Here is a 16,784-nt window from a genome sequence, read left to right on the forward strand (position 1 = left end):
CCAAAACAATACTAAATAATAATAATAATAATAATAAAAGTTTCATTTAACTTCACTGTGTTACTTAACCCAGCGTAGGCCTATGTTGTTTTTTTCTTCTTCTTCTGATTTAGAAATAGGCCTATGTGTTTTCTTGTGTTGCATGATAACATGTTCAATACAGTTCATCAATTAGGTTGGCTATATGTATGTGTTTTTAATTGAATTTCATTGAATTGAAATCATGGTGTCTCCTGAAAAACGGACACAGTTGCAACAATAAAGAAGAGAAGGGGAAAAGCTCCCAATGTTTATCTGCATAGGAACGGTCTTTTAGAGAACACGTTTCCTCCGGAACTTTATTGTAGACGCGCCCCTAACAGAGTCAGGCAACAACATTTCCTGTTCATCATAGCTACTGTCATAGTAAAAAACACTGTATTTAGTATACAATTCATAATTGAAGGCCAAAATGATTCCGTATACTGTAAACATTAAACTCGCGGCGCGGACACTGACTGGGACCGTCCATTTACAAAACAAAACAGCGGTTGATTGGTGAGTGACATCTCTTAGCAGGCTAACGTTACCTATCTTGACAGAGAAGCTGTCAATCACGCGATTTTTATTTGACGTGCCAGGTTAAATGGCACATGTTGTTGTTTCATAAGGATGGATTGAGACAGTTATGTTTATTCGCCTGCTTCCCGTGGCTTATATTTAAAGAGCCGTGCATGCAATAGTAGCCTATGGCTAGATGCACAGCAGCTTCCTGGTTTGTTGTCATGAGATGGAGACGTGTTGTGACTTAAAAAATACTACAATGTCCATGTCTTGCAGTGACAATGATGGGGTTATGTATATTCGGGAAAGGCAGCTAACTAGCCTTTTGTAAAACTGTTCACACTGCATTTCATCTCTGACGTGTAAATACTCCTGCAAATGAATGGTCTTGATTGTGTCAAATAGCCTACTATTTGCTGCATTTCCTTTTCAGATCGCAACGTTGCAACTGCAAATGAATATTCTCTGTAACCAATACTACATTGCCACATGCAAGATACGTGGTTTCAACAAGATAATTGGTGTAATTGAGTCATTTCACGTGAAATCAGACACTTAGGGATAGGGACCCGACCGACACAGATTTCAATCATACTGGCTGTGCCTGTTTAGTAGCAAGGTAGCACCCCAGAACTGCATTTCTGGAAATCTGACACCAATATTAAGGGAGAAACAGACTAGCAAAGGTTTACATATAAGGGTAGGACACTATGCATTCAGCCTTGATTATATCAGTCAGTGTAAGTTAAGTCACAAAAGGATGTCTGAGGTGTTGTTTGAAAGCTCTTTTCTGGCTCTACAAATTACACACACAGCATGGAATACAACAACCTTCAGAATATGAATTATGATGCATTGAAAAATTTAAAATTGAATATCAAAATTTATATTTTAAAATGGCCGGTTTCTTGTCTAACATAGCCTGTAAGGTCATAAACAACACCTGAAAATGGGGTGTTTTGGTTCTTTATTCATTTCAGAGATAATGGGACATAAAGGTTGAAATGAGTTGTATGAAGTAGTAATAGAGTGGTGTCAGGGACAGGGCTGGACTGTCCTTCTGGCATAATGGGCATTTTCCCGGTGGGCCCTGCACCCTCGTCAGTCCCTATTCCAGGTACACTAAAACTACACGGCTTCTGCCCATTGTCAATGGACACAGTGAAAGCTAGACCATTTTCAGCATTCAGAGAGGGCAGGGTTGAAAGAACAAGCTCAGTAAAGGAATTTTCTAAATGTTCAAGCATCAAAGGGTATGTTGTAGCTGTATAGGATGGCAACTAGTGGCTAGCATGTGTTGAGGAATGTATGCAGAGCACTGGAGAGGTGAAACTGAACTTCCTGCATCCTCATGGACCATCTCCATCCTTCACATATTCCGATAGACATGCTGTCATGTAATATTACTATGGTACTACCATATTATTACTAGGTGATTTGTATGAGGCCATATTTTTGAGATTTTTGAGAAAAAAAGAATAAAGAACCGAACACCAGCACATTTCAGGTATTGTTCATGACATTGCAGGCTATGTTTAGACAAGGAACTGGCCATTTTAAAGTATACATTTTTGTAATATTCAATTTTTAATTTTTCAATTCATGATAATTCATATTCTGAAGGTTGTTGTATTCTATGCTGTTTGTGTAATTTGTAGAGCCAGAAAAGAGCTTTCAAATAACACCACGGACATATTTTTGTGACTTACACTGACTGATATAATCAAGGCTGAATGCATAGTGTCCTACCCTCATATGTAAACCATCGCTACTCTGTTTCTCCCTTAATATTGGTGTCAGATTCAAATGCAGTTCTGGGGTGCTACCTTGTTACTAAACAGGCACAGCAAGTATGATTGAAATCCGTGTCGGTCAGGTCCCAAAGTGTCTGATTTCACGTGAAATGACCCAATTCCAAAAAGCGTCGTGTACATTCATTCCAATTTTTGTAGTGATGATGCTCAAAACGGGAAGTTCATTGTCCCTAATGTTGCACTTAACGTAGGTTAAAACCAGGTTACGTTCCCTCTGTCAGCAGCAGTAGCCTATTATGTTCTTGGCAAGGACAGGCATTTTGCTTTCAGCATTTGGCTGGGTTCGGGAAGGTTACCACGGCATTGCGATCATAATTGCTGTTGTCTTGGCTGCAGCCTTTTGACATTGAGTAGCTATAGGGACAGTTTATGCCAAACTTAGATTTAACTTTAGCTGAGCAGAGGTTTTATCTGGCACAATAGTTTAATTGTGCCCAGAACACATGGATCATGATTTATGTTGATTATTTATTATAAATAGCCAGCAAGTGTTGCCAGGAATAAAAGCGCACACACACACACACACACACACACACACACACACACACACACACACACACACACACACACACACACACACACACACACACACACACACACACACACACACACACACACACACACACATTACCCATCTCTACACTATAACCATGGGTCTTTGTATGCTTTTTAAGATATTATTTTACCCTTCATAAAGCCAAGGCTAAGCGGGTTGATTACACTGGCTCATATTCATATTGCCGGTACTTAGACACCAAACAGCTCTCTCTCTTTCTCTCTTTCTCTCTCTCTCTCTCTCTCTCTCTCTCTCTCTCTCTCTCTCTCTCTCTCTCTCTCTCTCTCTCTCTCTCTCTCTCTCTCTCTCTCTCTCTCTCTCTCTCTCTCTCTCTTTTCCTCCCTCTCTTCAAAATTAATTTCAAGGGGCTGGCAAGGACTTATTGCACAGGGATGCCACTCCAGTATCCTCATCATAGACCCAAAGACGTCCCAAACCATTCAGGTGTTGGAGAGGCACAAAGCTAACGTTGTCAAGGTGAGTGTGTGGACAGTACATCCTTAGCCTACAGCGCCACGATTTTGTGCAAACCCCTGTGGAGTCATTAGACTCGCATTGATCAGGTTAGAAGGTCAGAGGCTGTATGATGAAATCAAGTGCAGATCCGAACAAACATCTTGGTCCTCCGAGCTGGTTTCTTATGCAGAGAGTGTCTGCGACTGAGACTGAGAAATCCATAGAATATGGGATGTAGGTAAGCTGTCAAAGAGAAATATAGTGAAACTACATCAGCACAGCATCTATGGGGAACAGATATGGCTGCGCTGGTCCACTTAGTGCTTTGAGGTAAAATGAGTAGAACATTTTGCAAACCGTTTTTTTTGTAAAACCATTCCAGCATGAAATTAATGAAAGCTTGTCAAGTGATGTACCCAAAAGAATCAGACACTCCACCGCTGTATGGGAAATGAGAATAAGTGGAACATTGTAATGTCTGAATGATAAGAATGGCAACGTAAGCTTTCTTTGTGCAACATTACTGTGTACACCAAAGTACCAACTTGCGTTTAGAAGTGCTGAAGCAGTAGTGCTGAGATGCCCAGTTCACAGCCGTGCAAAATCTGTATGAGCAGCAACCAAGTCAAGTGTTGAAAGATGTAGGCACTGCAGCTTAAAGGGACAGTTTGGTCAATTTCAACATGCAGTTGTATTGCTCACGCTACCCTTGACTTGTCAGTACCTGGTGATGCCACATTTTTCGGCTCAGCCCTTTCCGAGATATAAGCAATTCTAATGGGGGCAGCGTTTGTTTACATTTTTAAAAAATGAAACATAGGCCAACTCCAAATATTTTCCCAAAAGGTACTGCTGTTTGCTAGTTATCTGCTGATGTTTTATAACCTTTTGGATGTTTTTGGGAATAAATAAAAAAAATTTTATGAAATGTAAACAAAGCGCTTCCCCCATTACAATGACCAAGATCTCGGAAACGGCTAAAGTAGAAGAAGAAGAAAATCTCAGGTACTGCCAAGTCCAGGGTAGTGTGAGCCTTACAACTGCATGTTGAAATTGACTGAACTGTCCCTTTAATGCTAAACCACCTCTCCTCCTGCCAAACGTGTACCTACTGTACAGTATGCTATGTAGAGACACTTTGTAGACAAATGAGAGGTGGATGAGGTTATGCCTATACACCAATTATCTCAGCTCCTGACTTCATCACTTCAGTGATGGCCATACTCTGGAAGCGAGGTGTGCTGCATTAGAGATGGGGGAGGACATGCGCTTTGTCTCTGTCCCAGTGTGGGCACTAGCCGGTAGTAGCCACAGGCAAGGTGTTTGTCCCGGTGAGTAATGGCCCATGAAGGCAATGGAGGTTTATCAGCACTGCGGTCTGCTCTCCCAGCTCTCCCCCTAACACGTATTTACCTTCTGCAGTGTTTATTCCACACTTACAGACTAGGGCCAACACCACGAGTGTTACAATCAACTCCATTGTGTTGAATTAACGCTGAAGAATTTACAGTGTAGTCTACCTTCCTTATCATCACCCATGTCTCCCAATCTCGTAGAACTGTAGCTCAGCAAAAAAGTACAAAGCCGCGCCATCCCTCAACTTCATCACAAAGTAAACAACCGAGCGGATGGCAAAGGACCAAAACAAACTGACCAATCAAAACTCCAAATGGGTCGGTGGCCTTTCAATTATTCAAAGCGTACCGGCCCCGCTACCTCAGCAGGGACCATTAAGATACTGACAGGTTCAGTCTATAAAGTCTATGTGCTGTATGCCATTAAATATCTCAGGTTTTATTTCTGCTACTTTGCTTTTCTGCACTCTAACACTCAATTGTCCTTACAAGCTATTTTTCTGTTGCAACTTTTTTGTGCTACAAAATAGTTTACTCTTGGGCTTTTTGCCCTATATGGCACCATTAGGTCCTTCACAAGTCACATATAAGATTTCACAGCTTTCTTTCTGAACGTTACCGTTTGCCATTGTTTTGGTCCTCTATTTATCCATCTAATTGCCCCCTCAGTCTGTGAAATGGTCCAGGGTAACCTACAACTTTCTCCGAATTTTACTCTGTTAATAAAATGTTGAAGAATCCACACGATTTCTCTGGAAGCACTTGAGCTAGAGTAGCAAAGTAATGTTGAGAACACATAAGAATTGTTATTCTTCCATATTTATGATTTTCCAATGTACAATTCACAATTGTTTTGTTGTTTTGGTCATCTTTTTTTAATCAATCTCATTGTCCTGTTGCTCAGGTCTTGCTTTCATATTAGTAAAAAGTAAAAATGCCCATCAGTCAAGGTGGGCCAGCTCAAATGGTCTAGGGCAGTGGTTCCCAACCTTTTTCTTAAGGGACCCATGTTTTTACTATTGTAAGCTTTGGTGACCCAACCACGCGAGCGCCCGCACGAGAGGGAGTCACAAGATGCCCTCCGTTTCCTGCGAAAACTTATTTTAGTTCTTTTATTCCTCAATTCGTCTTAATGTAGCACTTACAATTTGTTGCGTCTATGAATTTATTAGTTAAATGCTTTGTCTTTTATTCAACATGGGCTATATATATTTAAAACGAAACCCCTTAAAATCAAGAGGGCTCCGCGACCCCCTGTGGATCTTTGGCGACCCATAAGGGGGGTCCCGACCCATAGGTTGGGAACCACTGGTCTAGGGGGACCTACAGCTGTCTCTCTCCAAAGATTCTGTTTGGTGTCGTTTTGGTCTATTTCTCCATCTCTCACTTCCATGTGTCTCAGGTGAAATGGTCCAGGGAGAACTACCACCACAGCCTCAGCTCCCCCTACTCCCTGCGCCTGGCTTCGGCTGACGCGTCTGGGAAGATCATCGTGTGGGACGTGGTGAGCGGTACTGCTCACTGTGAGATCCAGGAACATGCCAAACCCATCCAGGGTGAGCTATGCTACAGATTAATGAATACATTAAACCAGTGGTCTGGGGCTGCAAAGGCTGAATTTGCAACATTATTAGAAGCCTAAACATATCTAAGCTTGTTCTTTCAATGCAATTAGACGGTTGTTCAAGTGGTTGAAAGTGGGTGAGGTCATGTGACCAGGTAATCACCCTTATCACCTTTGGGTGACATGCGTAGTTGGTCTGAAAAAGATTGCTTAACACTAGCCTGATTAACATCGACTATCAAATCTCTTCGATGCTTGTTCTGACCTTGATCCTTATGATAAACGTTTCCCAAACGGCATGGTTGACCTGCCTCCCTCAGTTTGCTACTGGTCGAGGCTAGAAAAGGCTGTGCGGAAGGTCAAACCAAACATTTTCTTGGTCCCAATAGAACGTCTCTGCTTAAACTACGTCACTGCCTTGAACAGGCCTCTACCCAGGGCCGTTGGAGCTGCTCAAAGATTGGATTCACGTTTTTTCCGGAGCTCTGAAATGATATTTACATTGCTCGTGGCCTGACTAGGTTACATTGCTCGTGGCCTGACGCCAAATGTGTTTCATCACTAGGAGGGCGTAGCCTGGCTAGTGAAATACTTCATTAACCCATTTTGTCCTAAGCCCTTTTTTGGAAAGGGTGTCCTCTTCCTATTAAATCCTAAATATCTCTGCCTCCGAAGCACATACAAACGTGAAATGAGTTACATTTAAAAGCCAACACCCTCCCCTTGCATTGTTATGTGTTCATTCAGCTCTAACATACCCACATAGTTAATAAAACAGCTAAAATCTCAAAATCCTGTGTTTCCAGGACACAATGGGTTAAGTAGAAAGACAGCAGTACAAACACAACTCATTTCCTTTCTGTGCAGATGGCATTAATGGTGACCTGACTTGCTGTTTGCTGTCAAAACTCAACTACATCATAACAACATTGCTATGACATTACATGACATTGAAAGTCTTAAATAACAGATTCATCACCATATAGGAAACATAAGATAGAAGACTTATAATAAATGGTCTTAAAGTGGTTAATGTAGCATTAAGTATAGAATAGAGTACAATATTCTGACTAAGATAAATGATGTAACATGGCCAGTAATACATGTGAAGGAAGACGATTGTCACAAGTCTGTGTCTGAAAAGAAACATAGTTATGCATAAGCACAAGAACACATTCACCGCTAGTTGATTCACTGTTTCAAACTGTACAAGTATGGGGTTGTACATGAAAGACGAATGAAAAGAAATGAGGAAATTAAAAATGCTATTTGTGTTTCTCACACACAGTCTGGCACCTCACCCCCTGAGCATTTGTTACCGGTGGCATTTGGCTTTATTTCCGTACGCCAGATCGACGGGATGCAGAGATTTTAATTTGAATGTTATGGCAGAGCCACTGTGGATTATACTGTGCCACATATTATACAGACATGGGGATCTGTAGCACGAAAAAGAATTGGAGACGATGAATATTTCAAGTGTCATCATTAATAGGAAATCTCAGAAAAGTCTCATCTTTGCATGTAACTTTCAAAAAGTGGAAGAACAGTCAAGGGGCAGAAATCCCTGCAAAAGAAAATCCATGTCCGTTCTTTCCTCAGTTACTGCAGCTGCATTAATAAATCTCTCCATGCTCTCTCCTCCTGATGCTCTCCCCTCTTCTTCTCCACTAATAACTAGTCCAGATATGGACTGGCACATCTGCTTTTGGCTCTGTTTCATCTGGGGAGTAAAACATGTACAACTGAGACACGGAACATAGAACTTTAAAAAAGTGATAGCAATATGGGACGAAGACTTAGAAAGAAAATCCTTAGAGTACTTAAATAAACATGAATACCTCTCTACATGCTTTTCTCCTCATCTTCTCTCTCTCCAATCTTCTCCCCTGGTCCAGACATGGACTGGCTGTGGGCGCAGGACGCGTCCAGGGACCTCCTGCTGGCCGTGCACCCCCCCAACTACATCGTGCTGTGGAACGGGGACACGGGCACCAAGCTGTGGAAGAAGAGCTACGCCGAGAACATCCTCTCCTTCTCCTTTGACCCTTTTGACCCCTCCAACCTCGCCTGTAAGTAATAAGAGTGTTATCCTACAGAACATTTGGTAGTCAAGGAAGGTGGAGGATTAACCCAGGACCAGATACATTTGACTACCACCATCGTGCAGTTACTTGTGAATTATGGCATAAACATCCTTGAAATAAATAGCTAATACATTTTTTGTTAACTTAAGACTTCAGAGAAATTACAAAATCACTACCTTTTCAGAGGATCCAGCCAAGGTAGTGTGTGTTTGTTGTCTGTCAAGGTGGCCATATGTTTATTTGAAAGATCAGCTGAATCTGAATGCAAAGATAGAAATGTTTAATTGGCTAATGATTAAATATTCATTAAATATCACTTAACATTTTAAAAACCTAAGCAGTTGAACATATTCTTTGCAAAAAAGGTCAGACAACATGTCACATTCAACTTTTAACCTAATTTGGCTATATAGAATGCAAATGGGAGTTTTAGACTTGATGTTGTTGGGCAGGCTAATGAATGGCATCATGAATTCAGAAGTGACAGTGTTCCACCACATATCTCATATCAACTGGTCTACTTGTGTACGTAGTCGTGCAACAAAGTTGCGTTCACCAATTAGTTCCCATGTCTGGCTGAAATAAATTGACTTGTGCTGATTGCATTACACCCCTTTGATTTAATAAGTGGTTGTAATAAATGCTACTACTGTAGATATTAGCTAATGTACTAGATATTAGCTTCTGACGTCAGATTAATCATAATTGTAGATGGTTGGTTAGACAAACTAAAGAAATAGATTTCAAGTAATCAAAAGCTCCATACATGTCACTACTGTGATGCAAGTACAGGAACCCTGGATTGATATTGCTAAACATTTAGAAGGGTATAGAATGCAATACACATGGCCCTGCCATGGCCAACCGGTAGGGCACTCGCCTGCCATGCGGCTGACCCCGGTTTGATTCTCGGCCCGGGTCCTTTGCCGACCCCTCCCCGTCTCTCTCACAATTCACTTCCTGTTCACCTCTCACACTGTCCTGTCATAAATAAAGTCTAAAAAGACCAGAAAAAATATTTAAAAAAATAAAAGAATGGAATACACAAGGCTGATTTTTGAAAAATGATGCTGTTTCAAATGTAATGACTGACATCATCAGCTATGCAGGTTATTATTCATTTCAGTGAATAATACAGTGCGCACAAGTGTATGCCTCTTGTCAATATTCGACATTGCACATTGTCAGCTATAACATGATCTTAAGTATGCATTGGTTGACTGACCACAGTTGCTGTACTGCCACACTGTTGACCTCTGTAATTTCCTCTTTCCAGTGCTGACCAGCGAGGGCATCGTCTTCATCACGGACTTCTCCCACTCCAAGCCCCCGGGCAGCGCGGGCAAGAAGGTCTACATCGCCAGCCCCCACGCCAGCCCCGCTCACACCAAGCCTGCCCCGGCCCCCACCCCCGCCCCCACGGGCGCCAAGAAGGCACTGAACAAAGTCAAAGTGCTCATCACCAATGAGAAGCCCAGGTGAGGCCCACTACTCACATTCTCATTTGCCAAGTCAAGTAATTTCTATGTGTATGGCACATGTAAACACAACATAGTTTACCCCAAAATGCTTCATAGACATGATAAAATAGAGAAATGTATTGACCACAGTTTAAAACCTGTTCTCGTTGTACTGAATGTTGTATTTTTTTTTAGCTTTTTTTCATTTCACGTTATACATCAGTAGCTTATTAAAACACAAAAAATGAAGTGAGCTGCCATAAGAAGAATGTCAAGGACATGCTTCAATAGCTTTTGGTCTTTCTCGTTACGAGCTAACGGTGATTTATTAGAACAGGGACCCGATTTCAGAGTGAGTGAGGTGAGTGTGTGTATGAGAGAGAAGAGAGAGGAGAGAGAGAGAGAGAGAGAGAGACAGACAGAGAGAGAGAGAGAGAGAGAGAGAGAGAGACAGACAGACAGACAGACAGACAGACAGACAGACAGACAGACAGACAGACAGACAGACAGACAGACAGACAGACAGACAGACACACAGACACACAGACACACAGACACACAGACAGAGAGAAAGAGCCTTGTACCTTGCAGCTTGTCTTCTCCTCAAGCATAGATGGGCTCTTGTGAACTTCGAGAGCAGTGTTGAGTGCTGCTGCTGCATGGCCTATATTTTTTGTTCTTTCTAACCTCTACCAAGCAGCGCTGTGCTGGAGAACCAATTAGGCTAATGCATATCCCCCTCCTTTCATCGCTAAATTTAAATGACTCATGTTGAAAGTGTTGTTCACACGTCACTGGCTCGACTGCAAACCTCATGGTGCAAAACAAACCCTTCCCAACAAGTCCTGATAGGCTTTAGTTTGTATTAAGGCGTATGCACAGTGTACTGAAATTATCTCTAAATGCAAATATCAGTATGTGCAGTCCATGAATTGCTAAGAACAATTTAACTGCAACAAATGGTGTATTTAGATTGTTTGAAGGTGTGTGCGACTGAAAGGTGAGCCTGCTCAGTACTGTATATTGGAATTATCCTAATATTTCAATATTAGTATGTGCAGCTAGTTGTACACAAATAGCAAAAACAGCTTAACTGCAACAAATGATACATTTTCCATTAGTTCTACCTCAACATTGCTCCATAATGTACTTTATATTGAGGTATTTTTCAATTTCTGGCAGGTCGTATCACCACGGTGGCATTCTAAGATGTTATTACACATTGCCCATTTTCATAATATTGTGCTGGGGAACTGGGGAATATTTGTCAAATATGTCTAATGACTCTGTAGGATAAGGCACTGTACCATTACACCGGGAACCCGGGTCCGATTCTTTCCTGAGGTCACCTCACCATCCTTTCCCATCTCTCTCTCTCGGCACTCTATTCTTGTCTCTCTCTTACTATCCTGTCTGAAAAATAATAATACGCGTAAAAACCCCAAAAATGTCTAATGCAGCTGCCACAGTAGGACTTGATGGCTTGTCTGCCCAAGATATACAGTACATTTAATTTAGTAAGTCATTACCTCCGCCAAGGAGATTATGTTTTCGGTCACGTTGGTTTGTCTGTCTGTCTGTCTGTCTGTCTGTCTGTCTGTCTGTTTGTTTGTTTGTTTGTTTGTTTGTCTGTCTGTTTGTTTGTTTGTTTGTTTGTCTGTCTGTTTGACAGCATGATAACTCAAAAACTTGCGATTGGATTTGGCTGAAACTTTGTGGAGTTGTTGGAAATGACAAAAGGAACAAGTGATTAAATTTGGTGGTTATCCGAATCACAAACTGGAACCAGAAAAGATTCTTCACCATTGCTAACGTACAGTGACCGCAAATTGAATTGCGGGACAGAGCGAATGTTGACATTACAGTTTCTAACTCCGCAAAGACTTAAAACAAAAAACGGGTGTTACATAGTCAAATGTTCTAACAAACCGCTTCCATGGCGGAGGTCTGCAATGTCAGAGTGCATTTCTAGTTGTCCATGCATTACTTGTCAGTTACAGGCGCATTTACTAAAGAAGCTCATAATTTGTCCATTGCCAAGGTCTGGCATTGTGACGTTGTAATGAATGCCTACCCTTGGCCAGAGACTTCTTATCTCCTCTTGCCTGTTGTAGCCTCCTTGATGTTAGCTGCCATTAGTGAGGTGGCTCTGTTGTGTTGTGTTGTGTGAACGTTGGCAGCAGTCTTGGCATTGGGCTTCCACCCGCGTGGTGCTCTGATAGGGCTGATTTGGCTAATTAGCAACAATCTCATGGCCGAGCAGCTGGGCTCATTAGCCAGTGCAAGATATTGGAACTGAAGATCAGGGAGGGAGGATTACAATTTTTTAGGACCCGGGGTGCAGTGTCCACAACGATGCCTGAAGGAGAGGGGAGAAATACACCCCGCAGCAGTGATTCCCAATGTTTCTTCTACTGGGACCCACTTTAGGCATAAGTATATTTTCACGTTCGCATCGCTCCCTGTATTTCAAACACCAAACATGTTTTTTGTTCCTTGATATTTTTTTGTCCCAGTTGTTACATTTTATTCACCGTAATATTTATTGACCACAGACATTAATGCTGTTTCTCATCCATTTATAGAATGGGTGTATCATAATAAAGCAGATACAGTTTTGGGGGCTTTTTACAAACAGTTCTCTCTGTGACTCCCCGCAGTACCCCCGCCACCCCTGTAGAGTTTCCGATCTCCCGTTTGGGAAGGACTGCCCTACAGGTACCCCAATGTGCCAACTCGCAAAAAGCTCCAGGGGTTTGGCCCCGTCATGCTGCCTGATTTCTGGCTGCAGCAGAGCAGATCGATGTGGAGGGTGGCTGGAGGAGTGAGTGACAGCGACTTTTGACCGTGTATACTGTAGAGGAGAACAATGACAGGTCGCCTCTGCTTTGCTGGAAAGCTCATCATGCGACGACCTTGAAAAATGTGTCTTCTTGCAATAGCTATCTTTTGTCAAGGTCTTAGCAGGCGTTCTGAATCTCTCCAGTGTAAATTACATTCTTGCTTATTTTTCCACAGAAACACCTTGTGGGTTTCAGCCATTCTCCCTTCTCTCTGTGCGAAATTTCAAGCTTTGATTGTTTTTTTAACACCATTTCTTGTTTTCTTTCCTTTTCATGTTCTACTGTGTACCGGTATCTGTTCTTCTTTTGGTAGTGTTTCGTCATTACCTCTCTGCATGGCTCCTGTCTTTCCCCTCTCTTTCACCATTTTGTCTTTCTTTATTTGTTCCTCTTTTATCCTTTCACGGGGTGTGCAAGAGTGTCTTTTTTTTCTCGCCCCCTTCTCTCCTCTGCTTGGTATCGATCTGTCTGACTCAGACTGATGGTGGTCTGAGGGCGTGGTGGCGACTCCGGTGGTGAATGCAGGTTTATATCGCTCACATTAACGTCCTGGAGCTCCGTTGCTCACCCCCTCACCACACCAGACACCACCACCACCACCACCCCCCATTAGCCTCCAGACCCTCGGCAGTAGGACCTGATTGATTCAGCTTTGGCCTGAAATTGACTTTGCTGGCCGGGTGACTGAGGCACTAAGCCCCCCTCCACCACCACCAACGCACACTCGCTCACCTCCGGCAATTAGTGCTGTGGTCCAGCATGTGCTCTCTCTCTCTCTATCTCTTTCTCTTTCTCTCTCTCTCTTTCTCTTTTCTCTCTCTCTCTCTCTCTCTCTCTCTCTCTCTTTCTCGCTCTCTCTCTCTCTCTATCTCTATCTCTATCTCTCTCTCTCTTTCTTTCTCTCTCTCTCTATCTCTATCGCTATCTCTCTCTCTCTCTCTCTCTCTATGTCTCTCTCAAAGTTCACAAGAACCCATCTCCACGTACGCTTGAGCAGAAGACAAGGTGCTAGGTACAAGTCTCTCTCTCTCTCTCTCTCTCTCTCTCTCTCTCTCTCTCTCTCTCTCTCTTTCTCTTTCTCTTTCTCTTTCTCTTTCTCTTTCTCTATCTCTGTTTCTCTTTCTCTCTCTCTCTGTCCGCTCTCCATGTCATGTTGGTTGTATGCATGCAGAGAGGTGATAGATATTTGATCTGCCTAATGTCCAAATGCATCGAAGTGTGTGTTATCTGTCATGCGGGCAATTATAATTTGTGTATTTGTGTATGCTGCTGGACACCTGAATTTCCTCAGAGATCAATAAAGTTATTCTGCTCTCTGTGCAGAGAGCTTGAGGCGTTAGAGAGGGAGGGAGGCAGAGAGACAGAGGAATGATGTACGTAACGGCAACAGGCAAATGGAATAGTTTGGATGGGTGGCTGTCGAATCGGATGCAGGGTTGTCATTGGGGCTTGTTTCTGTCTTGTGACATTGTGGAAGGTCATCAGTTGTAGCTGGAGGAGGCAGGCAATTACTGTTTTATTCAGCCGGGTAGCCAAGCCAGACCAAGGCTGGCCTTTTTATGGCTTTTTTATGTGTAAAATGGTTAATGAGTCCTCTTAATGCTTGTAAGCGCTTTGTTTGTTTACCCTCAAAGCAGGATTCTCTTTTATACTCTTTCTTTCTCCCTCCGCCCCCCCCCTCTCTTTCTCTCTCTCTCTGGTTTTCTCTTTATGTTTATGTTTGTCTCTGTGTGTGGGCACAAGACTAAGAGAGACAGATATGGAATCATGTACAATTGCCTTCTCCTCTCCATTCAGTCATAGTCCCCGGGGAAGTGATTTCCCTTCTAATCGGTCACGCTTTGCCACCTGCTGTCCAGGTCATTTACCATTTCAAAGCTCTGTCAACGACGCTCTCCCTCCCTGTCCCCCCTCACACACACACACACACACACACACACACACACACACACACACACACACACACACACACACACACACACACACACACACACACACACACACACACACATTCACACACACACACACACACACACACACAGCGAGAAAAACATCAGTAATGTTTTGGTGCGGCATTATGGCTTGGCTATAAACACACTGAAGAGCTGGGTACTGGGCTCCACTGAGATGCATTTGGATCTAGTGCCCGTACCACTGTGTAGTAGGAGCTTGTGAAGTTCAAGTCAAGCCTGTGGCCATTTACCAAGCCCACCCACCAGATCTCTCTCTCTCTCTCTCTCTCTCTCCGTCTCTGTCTCTGTGTCTCTCTCTTCGCTGACATTTTCTTTCTTCTTTCATTGTCTTGAAAATATCTCTGTCTTAGAAAATATCTCTATGTATAGTCTATTGTGCAGTTGACAATCCTGGTCTTCTGTTTTATTAGTAGCAGTTTTTATTTGCCAGTAATTATTACAGTTTATGCTGTAAACCGTGTTGTCCAGTTCAGAGCAATTCCAGCATCAGGCTGCTAGAGGGTGTCTGTGGCTTAAGGGAGTTTCATATTGATGGAAGGTGATGCCCTGTCATTCAATTGGCATGTCTTTTGCCAACAGAGAGTCGAATTTGCAGTGTAAACCATCGAGACATACACGTAGATCATATTATGACTACAGTTTGTCCATCTGTCAGGAAGATCAGACATTCATACACAGAGAAGTGATATTACATTTGATTATGTAGATCAGATTCAGGTTTATTGTTTCAGCTTACATTTGTAAGAATTACAGAGTAAAGAAATGCTGTAATTGATACTTGTAATTGATGCAAAAAAATGTCATGACAATGTATATATTCTAATATTAATGTAGGTAATTATTTTCACGCTATAGTGCATCACTTCATGGCAATGTATAGCGATACTTATTTTCATTATTATATAGTGCGATCTAAAAATCAATTATTTGATAACAATAAACAAGTAAAACCATTGTGTGTAGATTGTGCCACTGGTTAATGTTTTCACTAGAGAGTAGGTAATATTTCTGTTCTACCAAGTGCTAAATTGACTTATGAATGCGCACAGCAACTGACAAGTAAACTGCATTTTTACACATTTACTGAAGTAAATATCACAATAAATCACAACAATACATGTATTGCAATGCATCGTGATAGTATCGCATCGTGGCACGTGTATTGTGATGCACATCGAATTGTGAACCCCTTGCCAGTACCCACCCCTATTGGTACTTAAATAAAGATAAATAAAGGTATTTCGGCTTTATATCAGATGAGTGTCTTGCCATTGTTCAGCTTTTGCATTAGTGTTGGCTCTTAATCGAACTGATATTGGGGCTCCTCCACTCAAGACCATTCATTCATGCATTTGCTTTATGCTTTGCTTGCCTCTTCTTTTTGTCATGGCTGTTTGTTTTGTGTTCTTAGTCCAAGCACGTAGCAAACTTCTCGTCTAACTCTTCTCAAGGGCAGACATTTTGACAGTGATGCACACACCAGCACATCTGCTGTGCCAGTAGGGCCTCTCGTAAAGCTGAAGAGTTTGGGGAACCATCATTAAGCACTTGGTTAGATGCAATGACTTGGCGTAATTTGAATTCCTCACACACACCTCCTCCAAGTCCTCTACGCAGAAAGAAATATGTGTTCCATTGAGAAGCTGGTGGTTTTAAAAGAGCATTAACATAAACTAGATAAAAAGTGCACATTGGCTTCCATAACTAATATTTTTTGAAAGGTTAGAGAGTCCATTCAAGTGAAGGAGCCATTGTGCTCTTGGATGAAAGAAGGAGGCACTTGTCACAGTCTAATGGGTTAGTTTTAAGGTGGAGGTTCAGGTATTAAATATTTGGCAAATTACACGGAACAGCGGTGCGGGACAGAGGCAGAGTAATAGGAGTCAGCATTGGAACGCAAAGAAAGCCTTGGTGGTTCTCATCCGACGGTGTTTATTTCTGAGATGGGGGCTTCTATTGTGAGGTGCGTGTCAGGCATTCGTGATACATTGGCAACACATCTTATTATAATTCTCTTTCATGATAGTGGAAAAGTCTGAATTTTCAAGTGTTTTTTTTTTCTCTGCACGGCTTTGCAACGAGGCCCAAGTACCTGACACAGCAGATGCGGTGTTGTGCATCACTGTGTCAGCG

The 16,784-nt window shown here is 42.3% G+C and overlaps 1 protein-coding gene across 2 annotated transcripts in view; it reads left to right on the forward strand.

Moving 5' to 3' along the window:
* Nucleotides 1-357: 357 nt before the first annotated feature.
* The window catches only part of wdr11 (WD repeat domain 11), a 127,500-nt gene continuing 111,073 nt past the window's right edge, over nucleotides 358-16,784 (forward strand). For both annotated transcript variants that reach the window (XM_063191172.1, XM_063191173.1), the window contains exons 1-5: nucleotides 358-537; nucleotides 3,279-3,390; nucleotides 6,127-6,280; nucleotides 8,187-8,360; nucleotides 9,652-9,853. In XM_063191172.1, coding sequence (XP_063047242.1) covers nucleotides 452-537; nucleotides 3,279-3,390; nucleotides 6,127-6,280; nucleotides 8,187-8,360; nucleotides 9,652-9,853 — 728 coding nt within the window. In that variant the 5' untranslated portion in view covers nucleotides 358-451. The remainder of the gene's footprint in view (nucleotides 538-3,278; nucleotides 3,391-6,126; nucleotides 6,281-8,186; nucleotides 8,361-9,651; nucleotides 9,854-16,784) is intronic.

This window comes from Engraulis encrasicolus, chromosome 24 (assembly GCF_034702125.1).
Source record: "Engraulis encrasicolus isolate BLACKSEA-1 chromosome 24, IST_EnEncr_1.0, whole genome shotgun sequence".
Taxonomy (NCBI): Eukaryota; Metazoa; Chordata; class Actinopteri; order Clupeiformes; family Engraulidae; genus Engraulis; species Engraulis encrasicolus.